The following is a 19353-nucleotide window of genomic DNA, read 5'->3' on the forward strand; positions in this document are numbered from 1 at the left end:
ACAGAAACCGTTAAAAAGACATCAGTCCTGAATACACACAAACAAATCCATGCGAACTGAAGGGCAGAAAATAAAATGCACACACGAAGGTCGTTGTCTTGTCATAATTCTATCTTAAAACCTGAAAAAGCAAGTCCTCATCTGCAATCTCAGTAAGAACAGGATTTCGCTGTGAGCTTAAAGAGAAGGTAAGACAGAGAGAAAAGGACAAACAGCAGAGCAACTAAGTTGGCACTACTGGCAGAGCAAATAGCAAGCATAAACCAAAACCCAAGAACCCGTGAAAGAAATCTATGCTTAAAGACCACAGAATCACAGACTGGTTCAGGTTGGAAGGGGCCTTAAAGATCATCTAGTTCTGACGCCCCTGCCATGGGCAGGGTCACCTCCCACTAGATCAGGCTGCTCAAAGCCCGATCCAGCCTGGCCTTGAACACTTCCAGGGATGGGGAATCCACAGCTTCCCTGGGCAACATGTTCCAGTGCCTCACCACCCTCACAGTAAAGAATGTCTTCCTGATACCCAATCTAAATCTACCCTCTTTCAGTTTGAAGCCATTACCCCGTGTTCTATCATTATACTCCCTAATAAAGAGTCCCTCCCCATCCTTCCTGTAGACCCCCTTTAGGTACTGGAAGGTCGCTATAAGGTCTCCCCGAAGCCTTCTCTTCTCCAGGCTGAACAACCCCAACTCCCTCAGTCTGTTCTCATAGGAGAGGTGCCCCAGCCCTCTGATCATCTTTGTGGCCCTCCGCTGGACCCGTTCCAACAAGTCCATGTCCTTGTCGTGTTGAGGACTCCAGAGCTGGACGCAGTACCCCAGGTGGTGTCTCACCAGAGCAGAGTAGAGGGACAGAATCACCTCCCTTGACCTGCTGGCCATGCTTCTTTTGATGCAGCCCAGGATGTGGTTGGCTTTCTGGGCTGGAAGTGCACGTTGCCTGCTCATGTTGAGTTTCTCGTCCACCAGCACCCCCAAGTCCTTCTCAGCAGGGCTGCTCTCAATCCATTCTCCGCCCAACCTATATTTGTGCCTGGGATTGCCATGACCCAGGTGCAGGACCTTGCACTTGGCCTGGTTGAACTTCATGAGGTTCGCATAGGCCCACCTCTCAAGCCTGTCAAGGTCCCTCTGGATGGTATCCCCTCCCTCCAGTATGTCGACCATGCCACACAGATGAAGATCTATGCAGGGTCCTAAGAGTATAGACGAGAAAGTCAACCAAGTGCTATTTGAGAAATGAAACTGAACCAAGTTAACAGTCAATCGAGATGTTACACCAGTTCAGCAGGCATGTTCTCGAACTAAGGTAAAAACTGCTATCTTCAGAAGATTAGGGAGAAACACGATGAGGTCTTTGCAGCCGCCTCATACAAACAGGTTGGTAAGAATTAAATCTCTTATCACTACTGCAAAGCAAAGCATGCAACTGCAGGAACACCCACTACCTAGTAATGAATGTGATACGCTTTACATTAGATCTTCTTCTCGGTTGCCAATAAGTCCAAGAAAATTGTAGATTTTGACCACCTTGCCCCAAGAACAATTTTACACTGTAGCTTACAGAAAAGAGTAAATATTCAGGGCAAAAGTGACAAAATAAGAAATGTTATTCAGCTTCATGCTTGAATGTTAGAATCTGCTATTTATCATTGCCAAACAGTCATGGATAGAGTCTAATAACACAACATACTTGATCACTACTCAGCTTACACCAAGTAAACTGCAATAATTTGCAGTAAACTGCAAATTGTTTAAATACAAACACAGTACTGTCTCTTGAAGAACTAAAAAAAGAAAAAGCACATGAACTAATAAAAAATCTGAGTACCATAAAATATGGATTTTACCCTGGTCATAAACATTTGCTCTTCCAAATTTTTCATTTATATTACTCCTTCCTTTCTTACACTTCTCTACATTTACTAAAATCTTGAAAAACTGGAAGTAATTTAAAACTAGGAAACTGCGTTCACAAGGGGCACTGGAATCCTAAAATCAATTTTCCACTCATAACCTAAATTTTCCAGCTGTGCCCGCGAGTGTTGTATTCAGAAAACAAAAGAGGATAGGGCTTATTTTCAGGTTCTTCTGCACACAAATTCTGACTGCTGAATTCCCTAATGTACCCGAAAAACTTGTGTACAACTAGGCTTTTTTAGAGCAACGGAAATGGTATCCTTCTTCTCGTGGCATACTTTTAAAGCAAAGTGATAAAATACATTAAAGAAACCTTTCACATCAAAAGAACTCAAAAAAGAAGTTAATGAAAGCACACAGTTAATACACTTTTTACCATGTCCCTTGCTTTTCACATAGGAAAAGAAAGCTACATTGTGGGGCAGGAGAGGAACTTCTATTAGTTGAAAAGCATCTTCAGATACGTTTCTGTATTTGATATAGCATCATTTATCCACAGAGAACATCAAGAATATTCAAATACAAAAAAAACAACTGCAAAAACATATGCTTGAAGTTTTAGCTTTCTAGGGCTAAAATACTATCATAAGAATTGCAACACAACATTTATCTCCACACAATGTATGGACTTTACTGCACTGTACGAGCTAGGTATTCTAAAGAACTACCAGGTTCCAGATAGCTGAAAAGGAAATTCAGGAAAACAAATTGCTTGGTAACAGGTACTACTGTTTACCTATAATGGCGCAAGCCTCATCTTTTAACTAAAGACCACCTATTATTTTCTTTAAGATTGTGGGTTTGATTACTTAAACATTTTCTTGAAATTTGATCACTTGAAATTTTCTCTTTTACAGTACCTAGACAAGGATGACATTTTTGGCATAATGCTGCTAAACTGGATCTCCTATTTCTGACAGTAAAGCTTTAAAAGGAAATCTCTTAATACTTCTGAATCTAATTGTTCCTTTGATTTTTACACAGTGTCTTGGTTGGGAAGGATAGCCAGGTGTCAGAAAAGTGTTATTTAATATCCCTATGAAATTAAGCCAACTATACATGAAAAACTAAAGAATTTCAAAAGGGACAAAGTACTCCAAAGATAACGTGCTCCATAGAAACTCAGAGTTTAGCACCTAAACTCCCTGAAGAGCTTGCTTCTTCTGAAGGGCACAGATAATGACTGCAATTATCCTTTGTATCACTAATCCCACTTCATGCATGCTGCTGTGGAGTGCTGAACTTGAGAATTAAAATCAAGGGGGACTTGAACGAAAAGGCAGGGGGAATCCAAGAGTAACACAAGAGTAGAAACTGAGATCAAGTAACTGAACAAGATTACAGAGGATATGAGTTGTTGACAGGAAAAAATGTTCTGATTTACATCAGATAAAGCAAGGATCATATATGGAATAGAGTTAGGGTCATGGAGGAAGTTAGTGCTACATGTCAAAGTGGAAAAGTGAAGCCAAGAAAACAAAATTAAAATAAATTATGAAAGTGCAGGTTTTAGTGTTTTGCTTTGTGATCATATGAACAATCATTTACGGATTTTTATGTAATTTTAATGTTCGGATGGATAATTGGCACTGCTATAAGCAAAAAAGTTTATTGCTTCAATCTAATAGGAAAAGGAATTAACAGCATCTCGAAGCCTTTGGACAATTTTGATAAAACCGCTAACAAGATATGGAAAACTTATGACTTTTAAAGCAAATGTAGTATATGAATCAGTGAAAACAAATCTCAGATCATTATGTCAAACATGACACACGAAGTCACATCACAGTCAAAACTGCATCAAACTTAAATGAAGCATCTTACAAAAAATTTCAAAAAGAAAACATGGAAAACTACTAGTTTCATTACTTATGACAAAGTGAGTAAAAACCAATCCTAACAAAACCATTTGTCAAACCAAGAACTAACCACAGAATTGAAAAAAAATACACACTCAAACTTGTTTCAATCAGATGTTACTATCCTTCATGCAGCTATTATTCCTACTATTACTAAATAAGCAGGAAAAAAACCCAAAAAACATAAAAAACCTACTAGCAGTTTTGGGGGATAAGCCAAGTGACTCAGAAACGGGAGCTAAAGAGCGCACAGAGGACTCCAAAGCTGGTTTTCTTTAAGACTCTTAGAACAAAACCAAGCTCAGTTCAAATCATTACAGATTCCACTGCTGAGCTCACCAAAGGATTTGACGTGAAGGAACGTTAAGTTTATGCTTTGCCTTCCAAACCTAACACAAAACAGTCAGTCAGCTTTGTGACATATTGTAGACATTATCAAGAACTGTTACTGCAATTATCAGAAAGCATTAGTAAGAAGTGTGATTTGGGCTACAGACACCAAGTCTGGCCCCGTGCCAAATATTTTAGCTCTGAATGCAGCAGGGTTCCCCCCCCCGCCATGTTTGATTTTAGCCCTTGAAATAGAGTGACCACAACACCAAGAGAAGCAAAGACAGAAGAAAAGGTTAACCCTTTCAGAAAAGATTTCACAGCTCAAATAATAGCAAAATATATGTCTGGCACAAAGGCTTTTAGAGGACCTGACAAACATGTAACAATGCATGAATGCCTGGAAAATAGAGGTGAATTAACTGATCAAGAGATTGTACACTCTATCAGGCCTGCAGAAGTGACAGCTAATGAGGAGATGAGAAGTGTTCTTCAGATCAGTGTCTCTTCTCTCAGAAAGCTGGTCCTTTGCTTTCCAAAGGCAGCTATCACTGCCTATCACTATTTAAGCAAAGAAAACATCTATTCTGACCTGCACATCCCTCCCCCTACAACACAAATAGATTTAAAATGTCCTGTCTCCTATAACAGTATCTTAAAAATAAAGATGACTATCAGGAAAAAAATGTAATAATTTATCAAGAATATACAAAATGTGTGGGTTTTGGTTTTGTTTTTTGTTTTTTTTTTTTTTTAACATTTTACAGCCATCTATACTGCTCATGCAAACACATCATAAAATGAAAGAGCAAGTGTCACAATTTAAGTAGTTCTGAGCATTGCTTTGCAGATGCAGCCCTTGAAGGAAGAATAATATGTTAGACAGGACTGAACACAACTACTAAGCAGAGAATGAATGCAGCGTGCCGTCACACAGCTATTCCCACACAACACTGAAGACGTATATGTTATCTTCTTCTCAATTGATTAATCTGAATCTACTGGAAACTGTAAATTGTTAGGACTTTTTTAATCCTTCTCTGGTTCCATGCCCTCCACAGACTTTCTTCCATACATTCACCAAGAGGCAGAGATACACATCAGACCTGACTCACAACTACACAACTCCTCTCTTGTACTGTAAATCTATTGCCACCAGTACAGAAGCATGAGCAGAGAAAATGGATCAAGTCCCTCTTGCCTAGTGGAAGGGAGGACACTGTTGTACACAGCGTTCAAATCAGGTAAAATTATTATGAACCTTTCCAAAACACCATCTGTAAGACTGACTTTTCTACCCTTTCTCTTCAGTTTGCAACAGAGGCCGAAGTCTAATTAATATTCTCCAGCTTTTATCATCATTTTTTTGTCAGCAGACCACCCCAAGAACACATTCCCAAGCATGAACTGTATCCACAGAAGAGACAGTTACAGTCTCCCTATTTCTTTCTTTTCCTCTCCTACACAGTGTGGCTTCTCAGTGACCTTTTTACTTCACACGTCAATTTTCAGTATTTCAGAAAGAATTATTTTCATGAAACCTCCTACTCCAAAGAAATCGCACCTGTTTTGGAACCACAGATAAGGCCATTTTTCCTTGGGAATTATTTCCTTTCTGTCTGATTTCTCAGAATGCATTTTTAGGTGAGCCAGTAAGCAAGGACTTGGAAAAATCTGTAAGGTTTTACTTTTTGAAAGGTCTGGACACTTTATGTACCAAATTTCAGAATGTTTGCCTACAAAAGCCAATGATTTTCCTGTAGTGGAGGTGGAGGAGTAGTCAAGGCTACGCAATGAGTGTGTCCCTTGCCATCTTTTCTAGAAACATATGGAATTAGTATAAACTGACTCCTCAGTTCTGCCAAAATAGCAACACTCCATTTACACCACATTTTCATTTACACTGCCTGTTTCCATTTCTACACCAATGAGTCTGAATTTCGCTATTAAATTCTTTTTACCTCTTCCTCCCTCAAATCAATGCATGAGGTACAGTATTAGAAGATTTTCAATTGGAATTTTCCATGTTGGCCATAATCATCTCTCTGCAAACTTAATGCAATGCAGTCATCCTGAATTTAAAGAAGCCTTAGATCCCTATGAAAATGTTCCAGCATTTACAAAAAAAAAAAATATACCTAGAGACTAGAAAACAAATAAACACAGCATTTTCTTTGACATTTGGGAGGTTTCATGTATAGCTGATTTCTCTGCTGTTTGTCAATTCCTCTGCAAGTCTAATTAAAAAAGTTCATGTAATTACCGCAAGATTTACAAGACACTGCTTACCAGCCACTTAGAGGCAGAACTGAAATTAGCAAAAGGAAAAGGGAAGGCCCAAAGCATCTGTTCGACAAAAAGAAAGCTTCATCAGCTCTGGAAGCATGACTGAAGCTGGCTGCATCTGGCAGTAAGATTCCTCCCACATTCCCATATCCTTTTTACAGACTGAAGGAAATACATGTTACCTATACCCACCATCACATGAGTATGGAGTCTTTGGTTTAAGGCAGTATAAAACACACTGCTCAGATGAACACCTACTAGACAAATTCATGGAAGAAAGATGAAACACAGGCTGTCAGCAGAATGCAATCAAGAACCATGATGAAGAATATGCAAGAAGTTTGTTAGATGTTTTCATTTTTTAGTTTAACTTATTTTGTAGAGATACCTATTTCAATCCACACTAAATTATACTTAGCATTTTTAAAAGTTAAAAGAAATGGTCAACTTTCTCCTGATGTTTCTTACAAATAAAATGTGTTCTTTCTAAATAAAGCTTTAGAATCTGCTCACTGAAAAGGAGCACATACTACAGATTCAGAAGCTTTTATTTTTCTATGAATACAACCAATGTAAGTAATTAGATGTAAAGGAAGAGGTTGTAATAAGATGAAATAGGTGCGTGTATGTATTCAGGATGCAACAAATTAAAGGCTCAATTTCTCTCTTAGAAGCCTGAGCACCAGAAAAGGCTTCCACATATCAACCCAAAACAAGACTTATCCAAGTCTACATATTTACTTAAGGCTTATATTTTGAGATTAAAGTCAAGCTGCTTCCTGGCTTTTTTTAAACACAGCATGATGGTGCATGGCATTAAGCACAACTACATCAGGTTCCCATCTAAAAGGAAATGGTTTGTGTGTCCTGTAAATCAAGCTTTGAAGCAAATTGTGTGCAAACAGAAAAAAAACAGCAATTGCACCAATCTGGCTTTTAATTTAAGCATGTGCTGTTTCCCACTACATGACTGGTTTCATTTAAACGCACATTTACCTAAGAAAGCACACAGCTTTTATGCAGATTTACCTGCTTTTATCATTTCTACTTCTAACCAAAAGAACTGACAAAGTCATATGAAGTAAAGTTAGCTGGCCTTTCATTGAAGATCACAGGCTACTAGCATAACCTTAAACCAGAACCTTTCCTTTTTCTTTTAAAATCCCTTTCAGAATATTCTCAATAGCCTTTAAAGGAAAGTATCAATAACACATGAAAAAGAAGAGGGGACATGGATTACTCCCACAGAACAACATAATGGTGGGAGAATTATTTAGGGTCTTTTTTAATGGTAAAAACATATACTACTACTATAAAATAACCAGCTCATTACTTTCTGATGTACTATAAAAAGCAAATGTCAGCCACGCAGACAACGTGGAGACTTCATTTAATCGGTATTTACTAACAAGAATTAAAAAGAGGGTACATTCCTTGTCACACGTCGTATCATCTGCTTTCCAGCTCACAAATTCATCATACTAGTCTCTAGGTTAGTTGCACAGACAACAGATGAAGACAAAAAAGAGCAATAGCAAGAGGACAATATGAAGACAGATTCAGTCAAGGGTCTAATGAATACAACTTGAGTGTAAAAAGGATTTCTCCCCCTCTCCCATCCATGATAACATGTCAACTTGAACACTTTTGACCACTGGCTACTTTTGTCCACCCTAGAACCAGATTCTAATGACAGTCATGAGGTACATATCCTTAAAAAATATTTATTCCTGCATGTGTGAATTGGTCTTTTTGGTACTGCCATTATTCACTATGCAGCTTTTAATACTCTTAAGTGACCATTGTAAGCATATGCAGAAGTAAGCAAGTATTCTGTGAAATATTCTTGGTATTCATTCAAAATTACTTTATTAAAGTTACAGAAGATAAAACAAACAAACAAACAAAAAACACCTCAAAAATAACGTTTGCAAAACTCAACAATAGGCTTTACGTTAAGGTTAAAGTTAGCCCTTAATCAGAACAGACTGCTGTTCAATTCTTGTCAAAAGGCAGAAATCCGGTTTACAGTACTCAATGGATTACAGCAGGTTTAGCAGGAGGAAATCCGTTTTCGTTGTGAAGATCTACCTCTTGAAACTTAAATCCTCTCCTTTCAAAGATATCACTGGCAGTCCCAACCTGCAGCAGAGATTCTTCCTCACACTTTACAATCAAATAACAGAAAAGATTTAGGATTTAAGGACTAAATAAAATCTCAGAATCTGTTTAAGAAAGTTATTCACTTTCCACACACAAATGCTATCACACAAAAAGTAGAAGAAAAGCTAACAGATTCTTAGAAGACTGAGAGGCCCCAGAGAGTTTTAGGACTTCTCTACGCTCCATGCCATGACCTATAGATTCTACTTGCCTTCATCTCTCTAATACAAATCGTCACACTTGATCAGCACCAAGTTGAAAGCACTGATCAGAAAGGGCATCTTTCTGAAAAGTTCAGAACTGTGCAAGTTCAGTGCATTTTAGACATTATAAGCAGTTTTAAATTACTTGAGAATAACGATGCCAAATGCAAGGAGGCTTTCCTCTTCACCCTCCTCCCATTGAAACATTGCGGATGCAAAGGAAAACAAAAGAAAGGAAGTACATTCATCGCTGAGAGCGACTTGAGCAAAGGGGCTTTCTAAACAATGGGCCAGAATGATGTAGTTTGAGGTGGTGCTCCATTTTGGTGAAATAGTAAAAAAGTAACTACACCCTATACTCGATTGTTGTCACATGCTCTTTATTAATACACTTTCCGCCAAAAAAAAAAAAAATTAGCGTTTTAATACTTTATACAAAAAGAGTTGAGTTCAAACAACACACGGTACCAACATTTTGCCATAACCCGCACTCCATTTGGGATACGTCATTTTCTTGAGTTTATGAACGCCAACGGAAAAAAGTCAGCCAAAAGCTGACTGAAAAGGGCAACGCTCCCTCCTCGCCGTCCCCCAAAGTGCGCCGCGAACGCCCAGACCGCCCTAAGCTGCCGAAACTTTCTCCCCCGGGTAATGGCCGTCTTTCCCCACCTTCAGAGCACCGCTAACGGGGAGAACGAGCCCGCACCGCTACCGCAGCTCCCGCCTCGCCCGCCTCCCCCAGCAAGCGCCCGGCCGCGGCGGCGAAACTCCTCAGCGCCCGCCCGTCAGGGGCCAACGGTTCCTCCGCCCGGCCGCCGCCGCGCCCCTCCCGCCCCACAGGTGTCCCCCCCCGCCGCCGCCGCCGGGCCCGCCTCTGCGCCCTCACGGCAGGTGAGGGCAACTTCGGAACTGAGGGGGAGGCGGGGGCTGGCCCCGCCCGCCCGGCCCTACCTGCAGCCCCCGCCTGCGCAGGATGCCCGGCTCGTCCATGGCGCCGCTCCGCCGCCCTCACACCGCGCGGCGCCTGGCCATGCCGGACTGCCCCGGCCCCGCGCGCCGCTCTGCATCCCCGCAGCTGCTGAGGCGCTGACATCACGGCTGCGCCGATTGGCGCCGCCGCCCCACGTGACCGGCACCGAGTTGGGCACCCCGGCAACTTCGGCGCCCGCCGGCGGGGCAGCCCCGGCGCGCGGCGGGAAGCGGCCCGGCCCGGCGCACCCTGAAGGCCACCCGCCCCGCCTCGGAACGGAGGGACGGGGAGGGCTACGGGTCCGCTGGTCGCCCCTTGGCGCAGCCGGGTCCGGCCCGTCCCTGAGGAGAAAAGGAGAGAGCGAACCCCCACCTCGCGCCCCGGGAAGCCGCCGCCGGGCCCGGCCCGCTCGCCGGCACCTCCGGGCTGCCAGCCCGCCCCGCGGCACCGCCTGGCGGGCCGGTGTCGCTCACGGCGCTATTAGCGCCGGATCAAAATACGCTGAGGTAAAAAAATTGTTTAAATGCAGTCATTAGGTGGAGTGTTAACCCGCGGCACTCGGATAAGCAGTCAGAAATGGCATTCCCATCGTGTGTAATTTCACAGTCTGTTTCAGCTTGTTTACCTTGCTCCGTCTCATTTTCTTCCAATTCGAGACAGGCGAGAGATGAATAACAAGTTTTCGTTTACTTGGAAAACGCGGCAATAATGACATACTGTGATAGCACTTTATAAGAAATTACCCCGACGGTATTTCCCCCTGGAAGCAGCTGAGACAGCGCGGAGGGAGGAGGGAGACCGACCCTGCCTGCAGGGTGCAGGTCAGGCCCTGACCTCGGGCATGAGGTCAAGGAGGCAAGGAAAAAACTCCTCTCCGTCAAAAAATAGGTGTTGAATCCAAAAAGGTTACATCTGAAAACACCGATTCGAAGGAGGTAAAAGGTATTGGACTTTTCTTATCAGCTAAGCTGCTGGTTAAATAAGTCATTGATTATTTTTTTTTTTTTTCCACAAAAGCTGTCATCACACTATTAGCCACGGTATCAACTGATTAGGCTATGTCATTAAAAATATCTTTCTAGATTTAAGAACCCAGTAGCTAGCTGAGTAAAATTGATTGCATTTTGTGTTCAAAAGCAATCACTGCGTACATCTATAGATTTACAAGGGGAAGTCTTGTCAAATACTAAATACCAAGAAGAACAGCCCCATAAATATGCCTATATATTTTCCAGCTAGGAATCCTCATCTGATCTTACTTAAAATTTGACGGCAAAGCATGCTTCCCTCTTTACAAAACCAAAAGCATAAACACTAAAACAGGCTGCCAGAAACTTGAAACAAAAGTTGAACACAAAGAGGACTAGTATTCCTTCTGCAAACATTTAAGAATGGCACCAATTCAATTTCATCTTTTCTTTGCATAATTATACTTACTACTTCAACAACAGAGCAGTTGCTTTACCTAGCGCTAATATCATGATTAGATGGCTTTAAGGAATTTTTCAGTCTCAGAAGTCTAATTCTATGGAAAACACCAGCACACATAACAGCAGAATCCATCTGTAGGAATATCCATGCTTTACTTAAAAAATACAGGTATAGCTGCAGATAGCCAGTTCTAATATATATGTATTCTTTTTCCACTGAAAACAATGCACCTCAAACCCCTTCTAGAGACCAGCAAGCAGGAAGGAAGAGAAAGGTATGTTTCTTACTAAAGGATATAAATAGAGCTAAAAACCAAGGTTAGTATTCACCATTTAACAGTCTAAGATGAGGATTATGACAATCACACCCTCAAATCTAGTACGAAAAAAATATTGATTTCCTGTCAGATTGCATCATTTTGAGAAGTAGTCCATGTACATTCCATAGTAGTAAAACCTGCTAGGGGCAAAAGCATTTAGAACAAAAAAATGAAGGATTGCTGAAAGGATAACACTGAGCAGTAACAGCTTATCTGAAGAACAGAGAAAGAAAAGACTGCTCTATTTGCCACTCCCCCCCAACTGCTTTTCTTCATAAGACCGAAATGCATTAACATTATTGTCATACACTCTATACAATTAAAAAAAAAAAAGAAAATTTCAGCACTCTTGCTAAGCTACATTTCTGAGACCTCCAACCATATTAATTAAAAAAAACAGTCATTTTTTAATTGGAGTTACACAGTGACATTAACTGGACATGCTTCCCCTCCTCTGTCTCTCATGTCTCCAGCTCCAAGTGCATCCGTAAGACCAGGTCAATGGCTTGAATTTAGCCATTACCGATTTCAGTTACAGGATCAGGGCTGTATTTCAGTTCAGAAAGGAGAAGCTTGTACTGACCAAAACTCCAGTTCCACAAGAGGGAGACAAGAAAAATCAAACACACCGAGAGATTTATAGATTCGTAGGCCAGAAGGGAGCGTTACAGCCGTCAAGTCTGACCTCCTCTGTAACAAAGGCTACTCAACTCTCCGGAATTAATTTATTTTTGAAGTATAACCTCTTTAAACAGCATGCTGAACTGGGTGGAAACATTTTCACTTTACGGAATCAAACTGAAAAGTGACTAAATCCCTCACCTCTGTGAAACAAAGGGAAAACGGACTTACGTTAAGGATATACAGGTATCTTCTTTGTGTTCCTCCCAATATTCCTTTTTCCCATTTCCACTTCAAAATGTCATCTTTTCTTTCTTCTTTGTTAACACTTTAAAACTTTCTCCCAATCATTCACATCCATGTGCCCTCACATCCTATCTTTTCTATATTTCTCTGTTTCCAAAGAAGGCCAATGAATCACAATTTAAATGCGGCTGTTACGCTTCCAGTGAGGACAGCAAAAATGAATTCGAGTCAATAGCTAAAGATTGTCAAATTTTAAGGGTGAGAGGCAAAACCCTACTGTTTGTCTCTCATGACACACCACAGGTTTCATCTACAAGGCTGTTTGCATTTATATACCCAATCTAAATACATATTTACACAAGTTTTATTTTAATCACTGAAATACAAAACCTCACAATGCACAATTTATCAATTCCTTTAAAAGTAAATAATACTGAAGTGTAGTTGGTTTTGTTCCAACAATCATTTTAGCACATCTAACTATACATAACCGGTTAATGTACGAATTAAAAGTGTTCCATCCCATATAGCTGAGAGCTCTCTAAGGCATGAAAAATTCTATGAATTCATTACAACAGCACAAAAAAAGTCTTATCACCAAGTAATGTATCACTAACAGGCACGGATGCAAAAGGTCCACAACCTAACAAACCACCTCAAGTACCACAGAACTTATAGTTGTGTACATGGACAATTTACAGAAATAATTATATGCAGGCAAAACAAAGATGTCACCTACATGAAGGAACTACAGACAAACAGGGTACAAGTATTACCGTATTACTTTGTTTTGCAAGAAGCTGGAGATCATTGGTACAGCTTCCTAAATAATACTGTAATGCAGGAAAACGAAACAAAAAGAAGACTTTCTTTCAGTGGAAGATGAGATTAATCCCAAGTAGAAAAGTACAAACCACCCTCCAATGAAAAGTGTATTCACTGCCAATTCTAAAAGTGGCATTTTCCTAAGCTTATGCAGCAGTTTATAAAGGCGTATCAGATGGTACTGAAACTTAGTTCTGTCAGTCAATATTGTTTTCTAAGAGAATTTATAAATTACTGTGATTACTGAAATCACGCAATTAAGAGATAAAACCTCAGCATGTGAAAATATATACGAATATGTAACTACAGTTTTACAATGCAGACTTAATTTAATTTTAGTTTTATGTATACATGTATCCCATGTGTGGCTACCACTTTCATAGTCACTTGATGGCAGCATATGATAAATCTTATTTATTATGCACCATGGAACAACTCACTTGTACTCTGCCCTCTAAACCTATCTCTGTCAGGACTATTTCCTGCACCTTAAATACTCTACAGCACCAAATCACCATCATCGAGTTTTTAAAATAATTATTTTCTTCCCAAACGTGAAAAATCTAATGCTGGAATAGATAACAAGCAATGCAATAATTGCCTTACATTCTGATAACTTGCAATCCAAAAGAATTACCCAGCACTGGTAAAAAGGGAGCTTTTCATTGTATTTTTGTTCACTGATAAGCTATTCAAGTGCCTGTTAGTAGAAAAATTAAACTATTGTAAGTGCCATATTTTCAGAAGTCCAGGTAAGTGAACACACTATAACTACAGATACCCGTTTTTACAAGTACAGAAATGGAAAAATATAGACTGTTTAACACTAATTCCTATGCAGCCTTTCTCTAAGCACATTAGAGAAGAGACAAACAGCTACAGCATACCATAATGTGCCCTGCTGGATGTTGTAGTTGTAATGGTTTTGAAACAAACTCATGCAAACACTACTTTTGCATGTGTGAAAATGACAAAAACAGAAGCAGTTAACTTGCCAACCATGCCTATGTGCATGCAGCACACACACACACACAAAAGTTCATGCATCAAACCAGACCTAACCTCTGTGGCCACGTTGAAGATCTTCATCCACATCTTTTCCATATATTGCTGTCTTCACATCAATCACCACAAGTCATTCCACAATTACTATTTTATCACTCTAATCATTCAAGTTCAAGCTTTAAGGAACAGTTTCCAATTTCTATAGGTCTCCTGCCAGCAGAATTGTGGCAACACATGGTGCTGGATAAGGCTAATACACAACTGATAGAAAAAGAAGATACAGGAGACAGCTTTTAAAAAAGTTCTAACTGAAATACAGCACTGAAGAAAGGTGGGAGAAAAATGTGGTTCTCTCCTCACCCTCAAACACCACCACCCCACCCCCGCCAAAAAAACCCACCTGATAGCATTGATGAGGAGACCACATCAGAGTCAAGGAATTTATGTTACTTACAACTGGTATCCTGCCAACTCCCAGGCAGCAGCTATCTTACTACACCACCAAAACAGCCAAGCAATTGCCAACACATAGTTTTTTGTTGGTTTACTTTTGCCAAACAGCTACCAGCTGAGGTGCTTTACTGGGTGTTAAGGGTTACTCTCCTGGAAGGTTCAGTTGCAGTTCACGTAACAAACTCTCTTTTCTCTCGGCAACACTGCACAGCCATAGTTTATTCTTCTTTCAAATTTCAAAGCTTTCATACCTTTTAAGACTACTTTGGATTCTAGAATGAAAAAGCTTAAGTAAGACAATTTTTGCAACTCAGAAATGCTTCTTAAACGTTTACTTTGCACACATTTCCATATCTCCCTTTTTCAAGTTTCTCAGTGCAACAAGCTCAATCTAATCACGCAAAGTATAAGCACATTAAAAAAGTTGCAAAGGGAAACTGCACAAGGCTAGCTACAGATTTTAACAACAGGAAAACTGAAACAGAGTACGAACCATAGAGGCATATGGCAAAAAGGCTTTAAAACAAACAAACAAATAAATACTAAAATCCCAATGCTGCATCAAGTTCAAATCTACCTAGAGCCTCCAAGTTCAATGACTTTGTCTTCTTAGCGAAAGACTTTTAATCTGATCTCAGAGTGAAGCACAAACATCCTAGCAGATTCTTAACACAATGCATAGCAAGCATGGACCATTCAAAATACAGTGTTCCTGTCTCACCACAAATGCAAAGGCTCACGTAAAAGCAGCAGACATTCTTGATATTCAGTAGCCCAACAGTTGATCTTCCTCACTACACACAGGAATAACTAAAAGGTTTCTATTCTACAGGGGTATTTGCTGCTGCAAGTAGAGGTTCAGAACGCAGCTCCAAGAAATACATTCAGTATTAATCATTATAACCTGCTCACCATCCAAAGAAAATGTGTCTCTTTCTCCTTGCAATCTAAAGGCAAACATCAGGTTTAAAACAAAACAGCAAACACAGACATGCAGAAACCTCATCTCAAACAGAAAAAGTTTGTCACATGTATGTTCTTGATCACAAAGGAGATTTATTTCATCCATGCAACTACAGAGACTTGCAAAAGAATATCAAGTTTTTTAGGAATGACACCTCAGATGTGACTCTCTAAGCCGTTCAGAGCCTATGGCAGTGTAGCTTCCTATCCACTATGAATGAAACATGAATCAAATTCTGGCAACATCTTTGTCCATCTCCCAGAGGTGGAGCCCGCTGATTATTTCTTCTAAAGACATGCCATAGGTCTGAAAGTTTTCAAACACAAAAACTGTACACTGAAGCCTTTTGAAGTTACTTTTATGGATAGATTAGAGCATAAACTGTCAAGGGAAGACAATTCCACAAAGAAGCCCAAGGTTATCTTTCTGAATGGTCATAAGAGAAATTGAACAACCCTTATGTGCCACACCAAAATAATGATACTCTGCATATGAGTAGCAAATCATAACACAGAGATCACATTTCTATTCTGTAGCATTCTGAAAATAGTTTCAGTTCCTAAAGGAATCTACCCACAATGTTTTACACTGAATTTCAAACACCCTATACAGACACACTACACTTTTGTCTCTTCTACACAAAAAAAAATATCTGTAAAAACAACTATATCACCCAAAACTCTTCAACCCTCCTATACGTATATATCCACACCAAACCTTCCATACTGTCACTCTGCAGTGCTATGGGACAAAGGGATTTCATTAGAAATCATAATGGATACCAGATCATCATCAAGTGAAGTTACAGAAGCATGAAAGCCAAAGCCATGTATGATGCTAGGAACTGGAAAATGTGCAGATATTTCTTATAGCACTTTGAGAAATCATTGTGGAAGTGAATCAAAATGAAGATAATCTTCAAAGATTTTATACAGATCAACACCTAGCCATCTTACATAAATCAGAAACTTATAGTATGACTACCTACTGTTACATTCCCCAAGGGTTTTCTTTAATCCAATGCTTTTAATGTTTTCTGAGGAAAAAAAGGGTTACAGAAACACGCTATCTATCTGCCTCTTGTTCCTTCAAGTTCTGAAAGCTCTGTTGCTCTGTGAAGTGTCACTGAAATTGTCTACAGCATTGCAAGTGAGACATTTCACCAAAATTAGCACACAAAATTGCCAGACCCACACTTACACTGCCACTGATGTCAGGGCAGCTGTAATCCACCCAAAGAAGCAGATACCTTTTTAATCTGTATGTACAGACTAGCGGACAGAACTTTAGCTCTACAACACATACAGCAAGAATTTCCTCACATACAACCACAGGAAGGTTCATTTGTTCCAAAATTAACAGGAAATCATATTTAAGATATTTAAACAGGTAGGGAAGGCCAGCTTTATCACAAGCTATCTGAACACAGTAATGAAAATCCACCACTTGGTTTTCATTATTTATTTTACAAGATCTCATTTACCCACAGAAGCTATGCAGTGATATCATGTGAACTTGCACATTACTTTAGGAAACAGGGAAAGCAATTCTCCTGTTTTAGAGCATTAGGAGCTAAAGGTGACTTGTTTAAAATTATCAGATAGGTTACCTGAGACAATTCATTAATCCTTGTTAACATACATTGCAATTCCGACAAACTAATTAATTTAACAGAATCAAGTAACATCCATAACATCATCATTAACTACTAATAAGGTGTAATAATTCATACACAATTTTAGGCACTGTAAATAATACATATTTTAATATTTAAAGCCTAAAACTTACAGTATTTAATCTACATAGCCATTTATGCCCCTGTATACATTTGCCTAATATCCCTTTTAAGGGCTTAGAAAAACATGGAATAGATGCTCCATGTGAAACCAATAGCTCCCTTTCAGGGCTCAACATGATAACCAGTACCGCTCAGGGAAAGAAAAGAGACATGCTTCACCAACCAAATGTTTTCAAGGCGCTGCTTCCTGTGAGTCCCCAGCTACAGCACTGAGAAGGCATTGCTGGCCTGACAACAAAATTGTGATCTCTTAACAGTATTTCCCTATATCCCCCTTCTGTATTACAATCCTATCCCTGCACATTGAGCAAAGCACGTTGCTCCTTTTACATCTCTCTTGTATTTCAGAAGTAAAGACTTTCAGGCAATACACACTGCATGGATTGACAGAGTGATATTCAATTTGTGTTCCCCTTCACCACATTACACCAAAACATGTTCAGATAAGCCAGGCTGGTTTCCTGTATATCCAAGAGAGCACTCCAGCTACTAGATCCAGCAGTGCATTAAAAGAGATTTTACTATTCTTCTGAGCCACTGTATATTACTCAGAATACACACCATGAGCAGGGAGAAATTCAAGATGCCTTAGTTCGCAAAATTCTAATTCTTTTCTTCTAGAGCTAATAAATTTACAGAAGTGGCCAAGCCACAGGTCAGTCCAGGTGCACAATAATTTCTTACACATAAAGAAGTGTAGTTGACTGGTTGTTTCATTAAAAAAAATAAATATTGTCTTTCTGATTATATCTTAAGGTTTTTGAAAATAAACTGTTTTTTCATACTAAAGCACATCTACCTTGCCAATAGTCTCAATTATACATGTAAGCGCAGCCATGAGAAAAGGATGCACACTCCATGGAGGGCATAGGTACACACTGGGTTTTCATGCCACCTGCCGGACAAAATCCTACTTGCACCAACCCGTTTCTGGTTTAGCCATTCAGAAGGCTTAGAGAGGTAATAAATGTCATGAAAATATCAGAAGAAAAATAGTCGTTGCAGAAGTAAACAATAAGTAAAGAAGTAAGAAGTAAAGTAAGAAGTAAAAGTAAAGTAAAGTAAGTAGTAACAAGTAAAGTAAGTAAAGTAAGAAGTAAAAAATAAGTTTAGTTCATAGAATAAACATTGAGTAAACAGTTTTCCTGGTGTTTCCAATGGAGTTGCCACTGGAAACACCAGGAAAACTTTGTTTACTCAATATTTATTCTATGAACTAAACTTATTTTTTAAATAAGTTTTAAATATGTAATCAACCTCCCTTTCAATGACAGAATATATAGCAGAACATTGGTTACAACAGGTATTTCAACTTCAGTGATTTTTCCTTTTGCATCAAATATTGTGTTTCTATTGCAGCAAAAAGCACAGATGAATCACCAATCCAGGCAAGACAGCAAGCCCTCCGATTTTCCACCTTTTCCATAATTATACAATAGCATAAAAGAAATCTATTTATGAAAGCACAGGCACATCATGAGTGTAGTCTGCTTCTCTCTTCTTTTCAACAAGAACTGAGAAATTACATACATACCAAAATACACTTCCTTTTTAAAAAGTTGCTGAACTACTTGTCTCAGTATTTCCCCTAGGAATGCCAAACAACAAACATACTGGAGTTATGCCATTTTAAATCTGAAGTTTGCAGTTCCACATATCCAGCCATGTTTTCACAGAGCAAAGGAAAATAATCCTCTGAGTTGAGGCACTTTCTGAGAGTCAGCTCACCAGACTATGTTAGATTCTGTATATGGAAAAGGAAGCAAATTCTTAAAAAATTCTCATGGCAAAACAATAATAGCAATTCCATTCTGAATAATCCGTCCTAGATACTTAGAAGTTTGGTTCTCACATGAAAACAGTAATAGGCAAGCTGCCTTCTATCCACAATTATTAAACTTTGGAAGAGTTTAAATTCTTGTTTTATTTTTAAACCACTCTGAACAACGATGCATCTA

At 39.4% G+C, this 19353-nt stretch overlaps 1 protein-coding gene across 4 annotated transcripts in view; it reads right to left on the bottom strand.

The window, feature by feature from the left end:
• Positions 1–19353, bottom strand: part of MAST4 (microtubule associated serine/threonine kinase family member 4) — a 237554-nt gene that overhangs the window by 191949 nt on the left and 26252 nt on the right. The window contains exon 1 of one of the 4 annotated variants that reach the window (XM_054186836.1): positions 10106–10151. The exons of 1 other annotated variant lie outside the window; for it this stretch is intronic. Coding sequence is in view for 2 of the 3 variants with exons in the window: in XM_054186834.1 (XP_054042809.1) it covers positions 9715–9753 (39 nt within the window). In the remaining variant the exon portion in view is untranslated. Of the gene's footprint in view, positions 1–9714; positions 9840–10105; positions 10152–19353 lie in introns of those variants that run through there. 2 more of the 4 variants (XM_054186834.1, XM_054186829.1) reach the window with 2 other exon arrangements.

Source organism: Rissa tridactyla, chromosome Z (genome assembly GCF_028500815.1).
Source record: "Rissa tridactyla isolate bRisTri1 chromosome Z, bRisTri1.patW.cur.20221130, whole genome shotgun sequence".
NCBI lineage: Eukaryota > Metazoa > Chordata > Aves > Charadriiformes > Laridae > Rissa > Rissa tridactyla.